The 12,772-nt window shown below is 54.8% G+C and overlaps 1 protein-coding gene across 1 annotated transcript; it reads right to left on the reverse strand.

Annotated features, from left to right (window-relative positions):
• Nucleotides 1–1,046: 1,046 nt before the first annotated feature.
• Nucleotides 1,047–5,733, reverse strand: CH63R_07540 (Phospholipid-transporting ATPase; the record flags this gene model as incomplete). Its single annotated transcript, XM_018302515.1, has 3 exons — nt 1,047–1,989; nt 2,041–5,219; nt 5,278–5,733. The coding sequence occupies 3 exons, from the start codon at nt 5,731–5,733 to the stop codon at nt 1,047–1,049; spliced, it is 4,578 nt and encodes a 1,525-aa protein (XP_018157293.1).
• Between the last annotated feature and the right edge of the window lie 7,039 nt (nt 5,734–12,772).

The following is a 12,772-nucleotide window of genomic DNA, read 5'->3' on the forward strand; positions in this document are numbered from 1 at the left end:
CCAGATATAGTTGTAGTGCGATGGTTCGTTGCGAACGCGTCCGTCGAGGCCGGAAGTGTGCTTTGCTCTTGTGAAGTGAGAACCTCCCCCAGCGGATCCATGAGGTGCCGCATCAGATGTTCTTCGTCAGAAATCAGCAGAGCTCGGGGGAGCTTGCCCCGGTCAAGTCCCGCGATTAGCCCCCGCCTGACGCGGATTAGCATCTGACAGGGGTACGCCACAGGTGGGATGCAGGGGGGCTACAACAGACGATGGTACCTGCGTGCTGGGTGGGGAATCGCCCGCCAGCTTGCACGCTCAAAGCACTAGAGAATAACTAGCACTGATGGTTGGTTGTATGGCTATGCTACCTAGTCGATAACGTAGATCAAGTTTGGATGATGCAAAATAGCAAGTGTCGCTTTCAATCACCAATAAGCAGGATGGGTGTACTGTGAAAAGTTCGAATAACGGTTGGCTTCTGTCTCATCTGCTGCTCTTCTCCAAGCTACCCCCACCCCTATTATGTTTTTGGTTTTCGCTTCTTTCTCCTCCTCTTGTTCGAGCGTATGTACAAAAAAGGCTTCATCAGCACGAATGCTGTGTGCCATCACATTGTCTGGCCTGTCAAGCCGTAACGCCCTGGGGGCCCTTAAGGAGAGATTCCAGCACCTTTAGCATGGACTGGTTCCTGACGACCGACCCTCTCTCAATTCTAGGACGCACACAAAAAGTTGCACAGAAAATGCCGTCCGAAGTCTTCCTTTCCTTTGCTTCCTGAACGCCGTCGCAGTAGGAATCCCCCTGTACGATAATGATAAAAGAATAGGAAGAAGAAAAAAAGCAAAACACCAACGATCGAAAGTAGACAGGGGTGTGGGTGACAAAGCATTGGGGGTGTCGCTGGTACGCGAGGGTGAGAATGTCGTAGATCGCTCATGCAGATCGTGATGCATTGGGGGATATCAACAAAACAGCAAAAAAAAAAAAAACAAGGACCCTGTCTCGAGGGCGAGGCGGGATATAATACAAGGATGATCTGAGGGTGTTGAGTGAAGAGGCGCTTGCTAGATATTGGCGCTCTTGGTCAATGATAGGCCTCGTAGTCTTCGCGGATGGAATCGGTCGCTATACGACTGGCTAGACTCTATTCGGGAGAGGCGAGCGGCCGACGTAAAGTCATTGCTGGCCTCGAAACTGGCTCGCGTGCGGTCCATTGAGGCTCGTATTCGGTCGTAGGACGGTCTGGCTCGGTCGTAGGAGGGACGGGTTCGTTCGAACGAGGATCGCATCGGAGGAGTCATGTCGAGGGACTGCGTGTGCACCATGTCCATCGATTGACGATGGCCCGTGTAGTTGGTGCCGTCGCTGCCATTCTGGCTGCGCGGATTGTGCGTCGTGTGTGTCGCAACTGAAGGTGGATAGATTGGCCTTCTGTCCTCATCCACACTGGCATAGTGCATATGCTTACCCTTGCGCGAGCTGTCCGACGAGTTTGACGGCGTCTTGCTCGCCTCCTGCTCCCCAATGACCGTTGCCTCGTCGCTCTGGGTGAGACGAGAGAATTTGCCCTGCCGCTCTTGCTCGCGGATGATGTCGACGTCGTAAGGGAAGTACACCTTTTGAATCGCCTTGATTGCGAACCGAGGGAAGAGGCTAATGACGGGTACGATGAAGAAGACGGCCCAGAAGGATGCCTGGGCGTAGACCTGCGGCGCGGCCTGGTAAAAGAACATGGATCCTTCGGTAGCCGTATAAATGCCGGTAACGATAAAGATCGTTAAGTCGCTCAATACCACAATCAAGATCATGATCCAGTCCCAACGGTACGTGTTGATAAGGATGTACCCGTTGATGACGAAAACTGCGGGGTGCGCGATGTAAGCGCCGAGTCGTGTCCTGTCTTCAATATTCAAGCCGTTTTTGGTCACGAAGCTTGTGCTAACCACAGTCAAGTACGGAATATAAAAAACCATAACAGACTGGTAGACGCCGTCAAGCATGTAAAGCCTGTGGAGAGGTTAGCATCTCATCAAAGGCCACAGCTGTGACCAGACTTACCAAAACTTGGTCTGCGTCCACTCCGCTCGCTCAATACCCCGGCGGTACAGTTGAGGCACTGCGAGCGAGACCTTGTCCGAAACGTCCTGGTCCAAAACGCCCATGACAACGACTGGGACCGAGGTGAACAGCAGGTTGAACAGCAGAATGTAGGTATACTCGTAGATGTACGTAATGTCGAAATCGCAGTAAATTTGGTACCAGAAGATACCAAATACCCAAACCACGTTCTTGTAGAAAAAGTTGGCAACCGTCTCTCCGAGACGTCGGTATGACCATCGACCATGAACGAGCACCAACCGCGACAGGAACCGGAACTGAGCGATGGCGTAGTCTGATGACATGACGGCTTGTCGACCTTCCTCACCAGCAATACCGACACCCACGTCGGCCTCTTGGATCATGGCGACGTCGTTAGCACCGTCTCCGATGGAGAGGGTCATGACATCGAGACCGTTTTTCACCATCGAGACCACGGCGGCTTTTTGAGCAGGGCTCACACGACAGCAAAGAACCGACTTGCACTGCTTGCAAAGAAGCAAAAACTTTTGTTTCAGGGCGTCGTGGAGAACCCACTTGAGAGAAAAGCCGTCAATAACGAGACCGTGCGTTGGGCCGGGCGGCTCGTGGTTCTTCTTCGCCTTGGCCAAATCACCGTCGTCGCCCTTCATGCCGAAAGCGTGAAGGTATCTGTCGAGTTCCTGTTCCAAAGTGCCGAGGAAGTGCTCATCGGGAGTTTCGCCGGTCTCGTCTTCGTCAACCTTGAGGTGGATGAGTTCCATGTCGTTGTTCAGGAGGTTGCAAGAGAATCCTATATTGATGGCCGTCTCAACCTTGTCGCCGGTGAGGACCCAGAGCTTGATACCGGCATCACCAAGTAGGGCGATGGTGTCCGGCACGCCATCTTGTAGTCTGTCCTCAATGGCGGTTCCTCCGAGCAAAGTCAGCTCCCGTTCGAGATGGTCGGCAACCTCCTCCATCTTCTCCTCTCTATGTTCGAGAGCCGAGGCAGCGGCATCGTATTCCTTGCGCCAAGCCTGGTATTGATGCTCGGTGAGTTCACGCTGGGCAATACAGAGCGTTCTCAAGCCCTCGCGAGCAAACATCTCAAGGTGCTCGGCGGTGACCTTGCGAAGCTCTTGTTGTTCACCCCGCTTGAGACGCGAGTAGATGATGCTGTCTGCGCCCTTGCAGATGAGGAGAATACGGTTGTCGGGCATCCGTACAATCGCACTCATCCGCTTTCTGCTCGAGTTGAACTCGATAGTATTGAGTATGGGGTAAAATCGATCCTCGCCCAAGACGTTTAGATTGATACCCTCATGGGAGCTACCGAGTACGGTGAAGCCCATATCGCGGGCTGTCGCGACGAGTGCCGCCTCGTCGGGGGACTGCGCCTTGAAAAGCATCTTGGGCGGCGAGCCAGGCACCTTCTCTGCGATGACTGTGTGACACAATGCAAGGCAAAGCATGAAGTGCTCGTTTGCTATTTGTTGCTCCTTGCCGGAGTCGCCAGCCAAATCGGAAACATAGTCAGGAGCGATGAAGGTAAGGTCCTCATCATGAAGGTAGGGGTTGTCGTGCAGGTTCCTGAGGCTGTCAATCGCACGGAGTTTTGCGTCTGCAATCTCGGCCCGGGCTTCGGCAGCCTCCTTCTCGACATCGACGCCCAGTCGCTTTTGCATGCCAGCCTGTGCCTCCGTGTATGCTTCGCCGTACGGCTGCCCATTAATGGTCGCTTTCTTGAACTCCATTACGTTTTGAGTCAATGTGCCGGTCTTGTCCGAGAAGATGTATTCGATCTGGCCCAGGTCGTCGGAGATATTCCAGGACTTGGGGATGCAAGGCTGGTCAAGCGGCTCGTAGTACATCTCGATATCGCTGTAGATGAAGATTGCCTGAAGCAGTCGGACGATTTCGAGAGTGATGTAAAGAGCGATGGGGATCAGGTTCTGGAATACGATGAGGGCAGCCCAAAAAGTAATGAAGCCGGACATGGGCGCGGTGTCTCCTATAGACCCAAAGTCGAAGAAGTGCAATGAAGCATCTGTCTTCGCCCACGCCACACCGTTGATGATGGCCGACAGAATGCACAGGACAAAGAGAAAGCCAAAGTTGTAGATAACGTTGTAGTTCATCTCCCGAGCAATTCTGGCGCGCTTGCTAGGTGTGATGCCAGAGTTGATCATAATTTTAGTGTCGTGTCCAGTAAAAGCGACCACACCAAGCGCCCATTCCGTGTTTCTGAGGTTGCATCCTCGGAGGAGCATGTTGTCAATCGTAATAGGCTCGGTCATGAGTTCAGGCTCCGCCTCGTCGGCGAATGTCTGATGCCACCTGATAGCACCGTTATACTTGTAAAGGTTGGGCTGAGGAGGTTCGCTCTCGATCCAGAACTGGGCTCTTTCGCAGTCCCTCGCGTGCTTCAGCGCTCGGCCACACCTGAGGGCTTGCCGCACCTTCAAGTTCGTCTCGCCGTCCAAATTCTTCGTCTCGACGTAGCACGCCCCGTCAGGGTCGGACGTCGACAAAACAATGATATCGGCTGGAAGCTCGTCGTCGTTGTAGATTCGCACAAAGTCGCCCACCCTAAGGTCTTTCCAGTGGTCTTTGTGGAATCGGGCCTCGCCCTTGCTCGGGAGGTTGCGATTCAAGACGTCTCCTTTTCGCTGCATCAACTGTCTCGCCCGCTTGTCATCATCTGACTGAGGCACCTCCAGGGTCTGACGGGGTAGCGGAGACGGGACAGGAGTCATCTGGATATCCTCGCGCGCGGAAACAAACGAGTCGCGGCCGGACCGCGGCGAGGTAAAAGAGTCCCGGGGGCCCACGTGGGTTTCGATCGAAGGTCGCGGCGCGTCTGCGAGGGATTGAGGGCTCTTGCGCATCGCCAACTCTCGCCTGGCCTTCTTGGACCATACACTCTCGATGGTGTGCCAAATGATTCCAAAAAATCGAGTATTGGCCTTCTTGACGCGTCTCCAGAGAGAGACGTTGTCCTCCTCGACGTTGACGTTGTTCCAACCCCGCAGGCGATGGACGGGAGCATTGTTCAGCTCTATGTCAAGAATAGTACGGCGGTAATCTTCGACGGCATCCTTGAGCGCAGTGACGGCGATAATGAAGATAAGGGGCACTGAGTTAAGGCCTGGATTCGTGCCACCAAAGATGGGGAAAAACTGTAGAGAGTTGGAATTGGCTTCAGCAAGCTTGGGAGATGCCTCGAGTCCGACTTACCACCAGGATGACGAGGAAGAGGAAGAATATGTTGGCGATGTTCTGGAATTGAAACCACAGATTCTTTGGCACGAAACTGAGAGGGGTGTACTTGGCGGTCCGAATCTTGTTCCGCGTAAAGTGTTGGCTCGGATGGCCCTCCTCGTCCAGAAGCTCTGGAGGCAAAGGGAGATTAAAGAACATTTTCCTGCCGCCATTGCTTTCTTCGGGGTCGGGGTGAGCGACGTTGTTTTCTGTCTGTAGCGATTCGGTCCCGCCCGAACTGCGGCTCTTTTCACTGTTGTTTTTCTTGTGAGCGGCGCGATGCATGAGGGAGAGCCTCTTCTTGTTGCTGCTCTTTATTGTCATTTTGCGGGTTGCCCATCTTGTCCGCAACGTGGGGATCTCAGGGTCGTTGGCAGGGTTGTTAGCAGGGGCGAGAGCGGCGTTGGGCGCTTGTTCGTTCGTGGACGCCATCGTGGTCTCTTGGTGTGCGGGCGAGCAGCCCGATCAACCCGAGTGGTCCTCCAGGATGGCCTCGTCCGGCCGCAACAGTGGTCCCGGATGGGAAAGGAACGTGTTACTTGACGAGCGGTCCAGCGTCGGAGAGGTCGAGTCCGGAAAGAAAAGGCGTGGGTTGTCGTCGAGTGGTTTGTGAGAGGGGAAACGAGCGACCGTGGATGTTCGGCGTAACGTCGTCGTCGATAACCGTCCGAGGGTATGTTGTGGTGTTGGTTGAGGAAGTGTGGTTCGTGCGAGGGAGTAACAGAATTGGAAGGGAGCGGTCGGAAGGGGGTAAGAATTATTTTGGCTGAAGGGGCCGGGAGGCGCTGTCGCGGTGTTTGATGACAGCGTTACCCAAAAACCCGCTGGAAGGGGGGAGTATCGGTCGCTGGGATGTGGGTGCTGGGGGGACTGGACGATGGAGTACTGAGGTACTTTGCGAATTGCCCGGGGGTAGACAGGCAATGTATCCGTACTTCGAGTCGCCCTTCAGAAATGCGCCTGGTATGGGTGTGTGTGTGCACGTATGCAAAGTATGCAGAACGGATGAAAAGGCGCTTCCGTCGTCCAACCCAGACTCTCATTCTCTGGAGGGGAGGGAGAGGGAGGGGATGAGAGACAGTTATCCAACCCAAGCTGGATAAAGTACCTCACGTATCTCACACTCTCTGTGCAATGGCGCAGGGGAAATGTAGGTAGCGTACTCTGCACAGTAAGCGTGTGTAGTACGTGTCGAGAGTACCTCAAAGGAGTGTGGCGACGGAAGTACCTCGCCTTGCCGTTGGAGTGGGGGACTGTAGCAGAAACAGCCTAGCTGGGTACGGACCTCCAACACGGCAGAGCATGTACTGTTTCTAATTGCCCTTGTACCGTGCTTTTTCTTCTCTGCGCGGCGTCTAGTCTCTGGGGATTCAGCTTAAGGTCGAGGTCCGAAGATATGGGCACAGGGTCTCTCGGATCTGGGTCCAAGTCCCGCACCGCCAGTACAATTCCCATTGACTCGGAGGATAAGTCGGAGGGCGAGACAGACAGACAGACAGACAGAGAGGGATGATGGCTGGCGAAAAGAGGAGAAAAGGGAGAGACGGGAGAGACAGGAACGGTCACGACCGAGGACAAGGACGAAAAGAGGGAAAGACTGGAGCAAAGGAGCGCTGCGATGCAACCAAAGCGCGTGCTCGTGGTGCCCGTGATGCCCGTGGTGCCCGTGGTGCCGCGTCGGCCGAGCAAGTCCGCCTCTGTCACACGTTTCTCTCTTTCTCTCTTCTTCCGACGGAGTACGGGTTTTCTAGTTGTAATGGATAACAGAGAAAGGATGCACCTCGAGACAGCAATGCCATAAGCGTAACAGCAGGCGGGCGGCGCCTAGGATCTCCGCACTCCTCCGTAAAAACTAGACGGCCTAGACGGCAATCCAAAGTCCCCTCTCTGCTTATGGGTGGTCACTCGCGTCACCGATGCACACCACCGACTCCGCAAATCGATGGGCCACAGGTACAACGGGGGGTACGGGCGCGGTCAGGTGGGAAGCATCAAGTGGCCGCCCGCCCGGATGGCCCGGGGACTAACAAGACTCCACGCCAGTCTCTACATCTGCAGTCGACCGGGCTAACATGCCCTGTTCGAGGTTGGTATGGTGCGTGTGGCTGTTGCAAACATCAAATCCCATCTCTCTGCTCTACGAGCGAAAGAGCGGTTTCCGTCTAGTGTCCGCTCCATCAGCCATGCCGTCACGCAGTCCGAAAATCGACAACAACCAGCAACCCTGCTGGCTGGATGAATAAGCCTGATCTCACGGGTGGATGCGCGCGATTGGTAATCAAGCTCATTGTGCAAATGCCGCACCCGCCCGTAGTGTAGAATGTAGGTACAGTGCACACGTCTTCAGCAACAGTGACCCATACCGTCCCTCATTTTCGCTACCTCGGCGCAGATTCGAGAGCAACCAGCATAGAATCTTGACATGGACAATGCCAATGGTTACCTTCCCTGGCCCCAACATAGGATTCCCAATTTCCATGCAATCCAATTTACCCTGCGACCGTCCTGTGTGGTTTCGTTTGGTATTTCCCGCATGAGTGATGCCGCTTCCATGCGTGCTGACTGATATGGGAGACAAAAAACTGTGACTTTGAGGCGTGCATGAGAGAGACAGGAAGAGAGGGATGGAGAGACGAAAAGGCTGGTAATTCTGTACCCCAGTCATCATCCAAACTCCAACAGCCAGTCAGGATGTGAGAATCGCTGTCCTCTTCATCTTACGGCGCTGGCCTTTGGGTCGAACACCTTAAAGACGACCAAAGTAGGCAGGCTACTTGACAATTGTTGTCGCTGTCCATCAGAATTGAGCACGAGCAAAGAGAACAGGCCAAACGAGCACAGAGCGGGCCATGGCCGTGGCCATAGATCTCTCAATGCTGCGTCTTGCTACCTACGTATGTACTTTCTGATTGTCAACCCAGCCGCCATCGACCCCAAGTCCGGTTCGTCACGAATCAATTCCAGCCTTGGGGCGCAAACATCGAGGTACTGTACTCCTTAAAATGATGTGAGGTGAGGTACCGGCATGTACACCATGTAGGTACTGCCTACCTATGCACAGTGGTACGTACCACAATTTCAAGTGCCAGACAGAGCCTTTCCCTCTCCTATTCCCCCCTCCAAATGGCGCCTCCTTTATCTCGCCTACCTCTTCTCTCTCCCTCACTATCTCCCTCTCTCCCTCTTTTGTCTGCCCCGTCAGCAAGACCTTAACCATCTCGTTTGGGCCTTGGGAAAAGCTTTACTTCAAGAACAGGAAACTAATACCTTTGACTCTCCTTGCACCTAGAGAACCTGTAGGGATTTGGAGAAGGAAGAAAGTGGCAGGTATGGTGACACGATGATCGCCCCGACGCCCATCCATTGGATCAGCATCCGAACCAACCTCAAAAGTACTCTGTACGGATACTTCATCTCCAAGCACTCGCTTCTCACTCAGTCCCTCTCCAGTATTCGTAGCACCACCGGAGAGTCAGGGACCCCAAACCTACCCTTGGATTCTGCAGCTGAATCCGTCTGCCCACTGCTTAGCTCTTCCCTGCGCCGGCTTCCGTGACTGCACTGCACAGCACAACTTTCACTTCCCGCTCACTCGCCCACGAAAGCCTCTCCCTTTCCGTCCGCCTCTTACGCCCTCGGCCTGTGGAGGTGGGATGGAAGAGACGGTGGGAATATTTAAGAAGAGAGAAGGCAGACAACGGCTTGGATACATCGTTCCACCGCCCAGCCACTGCTTACTGTGACACCTATCAAGACTGAGCCTGACCGACCACCGAGGTTGTGTGTGCTGGCAGCGCTATAAGCCTTAGGAAGTCGCGCTAACAGCGAGCGGGCGGGCTGCTCTCAAGAACACCCGCACTGGCGACTGGTTCATTCGGACGGGCTCCAGGTGTCATGCCTTGTCGCAAGCAGGCGAATCCCAACCTCAACCACCACCTTGGGCCGCGGCGAGCCAGCGGTCCGGGATCAAGCGGACCAATTTGCTGCGTCGCAGCGTTGCCCTGTTACTCACAGCTGCTTATGAGGCTGAGCACTTGTGTGCGTTTATTACGGGAAGCCATCGTCGTCATCCTGGCCCATTTCTTTCTGTCCACCCCCCATATCCCTCCGGTCCAACAGGGACCCCAAAAGGGGGGCGTTCCAGGTGTGGGCAGTCGCTTCTCGACATAAATTGGACTCACTGGCATCTCATAATGATCCATGCTTGGTTGCGAAATTGGCCAAGAATGTGCCAGCCAGGGGAAACCGCGCAAAAGACCCCCAGAGGAGCCACCCAAGTCTTGTCTTGATGACCGGCGGAGCACGAAATCAGATGGCTCATTACGAGCCACCGCTGGCCAGGCCCGACTCACTGGCTCTGAGTTGCCGACGTGCTCCATATTCTATCTCTTTCCCGCCTCAAATAGCAAGCGACGACGCTCCATCAGCCAGGCCCCCAGTGATGGCAGTGGGAGAGGGATGGGTCTCAGGGTTGCATCGTGACCACGGCCGCCCGGACGGATCGCGAATCTTTGCGCCTCTGGCACTAGGGCCTGTTAGGCATGCGGGATTGAGATGCGCGCTCGAGCAAGCCTGCTGGCTAGTGCTCCTCACCTGAGCCAAGCTTTCTGCGTCTCTCATGTCAAGGACTCTAGTTACAGTTCCAGAAGAACACTGCCTCACCAAGCAATCTCGCCATCTCCCGTCGAGTAAGGCGTGGCAGAAGAGATGGCGATCGAATCGATGCGAGGCTGCGGCAGATCGAAATCAATGGCATAGCAAACCAGAAACTTACACACAAACTCACACGCAGTCACACTCACGCCCACACACAAACCCAGCCTTAAGCAACATACCTGAGGCTGAAAGGACTATGAAAACAGAGACCCCCTCCCCTGGAGAGACGATACCCTCCGGATCTCGCCCCTCCATCAAACCCGTCCTAGCAACCCAGGGATGGCACCATGAAACAAATCTACAGCCACTACGAATGCACACTCAACGCCCCTCAGACGCCTGTCGGCAGGGTTAACATTATTTCCGCATGTTCTTGGCAACCTCTTCTGGGATTGCCTCCGCTCACAGATCTGTCCGTGTTCTTCTCTTTGCGACGGATGGAAGATATTAATGCTAGAAAGGACTACTCGCAGCGGCCAGTGAACACCGACGTCGTCAACCTCGGGTAGGTCCTGCTAATGTATCAGGGAGCCCCCTGTGGCATTTCCCTCAGAAACCAATGGCCATGCCACCGCTGCGGCCGGCATCCTTGCGAGCAGTCTTTTTAGTTCCGTCTCCCCTCTGACCATCACTGGCCAGTCCGGCCAGTCTGGTGGCCAGTAGTTCAAGTGAGCCCGCAAGGAAGGTCCCACACGAGGGTCCTCAAGCCTATGCACCACGCCTCTTGTGGTGCAGTCGGGCATTCGGGGCTTCGAGATGTCCTTTCGGAGGTAGGACGAGGAACGGCAGGACGTGCAGGGCGCCCAACCAGTCATCTGCAAAACTGCTCTTACGGCGCATCTTGACGCCGAGGACAAGATAAGTGGGACGAGTGAGACTCGCGCGCCGCTCTCACCAGCGGACGCCGGTCTAGAGTGCGGTCTCCGCACCAAGCCAGACATAGTCGCCAATTGCTGTCTATGCGAACCATCCAGTAACAAAGGGCAAGCTAAAGAGTGTCGGTTACTGCTGCTCCGGAATTCTCCTGTCTTCCAGTCGTGCCGGTCGCATAATGTTCGCCGCGATGATTCTATTCAACTAAATTCAAGCGGCATCAATTCCAGCCAACGCTCCAGCCAATACTCCAGCTGCCCGCGTTGATTTGGCTGGTCTCGTCCGATCCAACGCCGACCAACCCTCCTATTCAGCAGGGAAACGGACGGAAGACAACAGACGGGGGGGCAGAGACAAGATGGGATGTGGCCGCGAGCCGTGATTCTCCCACCCACCCTCCCTGATGCATCCCAGACGCGATAGGGGATTGGATACCAGGCGGTTCACGCGGGACGCCGGTTGATTTAACCTAGACTGGTTCACGGCCCAAGATCCTGGAACGGGTTCTGCGATGCACCTCTGCTCCGGGCAGCCGTGGTGACAGATGGGTTCCCTAACCCTTTGGCAGATTTTGGCCCGATGACAGACATTGGCGGGACGTGAAGAGTGCTAGTGCTCCGAGCGCCCTGTACAGTGGTGGTTAAGGACTCCATGCAGGCCAGAACCTTTCCCATCTCTTGTGATATACTAGGAAAGAGCGGAGATTCAAAGGGGCGAGAACATGGACAGCTCCCAGTCAATCCATACTCCCAAACCACACAGTCATGCAGCGCAACCGCCATGACCACGATGGCCCCCTATTCCTGACTCTTGCCCGGCCCCTGAAACCGAAAAACTAGAGAATTGCCGTCTCCAACGGTTTGCGCTGGGAATCTTCGGGGTTTTCTATCGACCGCCTTTCTTGAGCGTGTGCCGGGATGTGAGCACGCTTCAACAGCCCTCTGCCATCGTCCTTCCTCTTCCCCCCGTGGCGATCAATCCGGCCTCGTGGCGTCTCCGAGGTACCCTCCTTATCCGTCACCCGGGGCTTCCGCATGCAAGTTCAAGGAGGGGAAAGGAAAAAGTCCGCCACCGCCGCCGCCGCGGAAGCCGAGCTTTGGTTCCTCCGTCACTGGCCCGAAACGAGTCTTCGTCAGGCCTTGCATACAACACTTTCATGTCGTACGGTGTGGACCGAATCAAGCAATGTGCGCCTTTTACCCGTGAGCTTATGGATGCCTGCTGGGCGTGTCACAGCGATTGCCGCTCAGTCAGCAATGTCGCAACAATATTACTCTTGCCCGAAATCGGATTCTCTACCGTTGCTGGACTGCCTGATCACTCGTGATAGGCGCCTCCAGAATGCTTCGCAATCACCGAGTTTGAATGGAACTAACTACCTTCTAATATTTACTCAGTCAGCCGTTGTTCTTGAGAGCCCCAGACTTAGTCTCAATCAACGCAACAGCATTGCTGACATAAGCAATGGTAAGATAAGGATAATGGTTAAAGTGGTCTCCACTTAAATCTCCCGTCAATTCAACGCCCGACGCGAAAACGGCATCCCCCACGCACGCGTCGGACCTTGACGTCCATTCCATAACTAGTGATCCTGACTGTACCTATCCTTGTTGTATGTAACTGAACTCACATCACCACGACCTATGCACTCCGTTGGCTTCTAAGTAACCTGCGAAATAGTCGGCACCGCAACTCGGGCGAATCTAAGAATATACACCACACGAGGCTGAAGCTGCACTTACCCTTCGTTCGCCATGGCTCGCAGATCGGGCAACACTGCCCAGCCTACGGGCGCAAACGGCAGTCGTGATATCAGGTTATTCTTCGGAGCTGCTCGCACGGCAAAGAAACCCGAACCTACTGTGTCATCGTCTCTGGCTTCCCAAGAGTCTGTTTCAGAAGCCTCGCCATCACTATCGCCTGCGGCCGTCCCGGAGTTGCC

The sequence above is a fragment of the Colletotrichum higginsianum genome, chromosome 5 (assembly GCF_001672515.1).
Source record: "Colletotrichum higginsianum IMI 349063 chromosome 5, whole genome shotgun sequence".
NCBI classification, from domain to species: Eukaryota; Fungi; Ascomycota; class Sordariomycetes; order Glomerellales; family Glomerellaceae; genus Colletotrichum; species Colletotrichum higginsianum.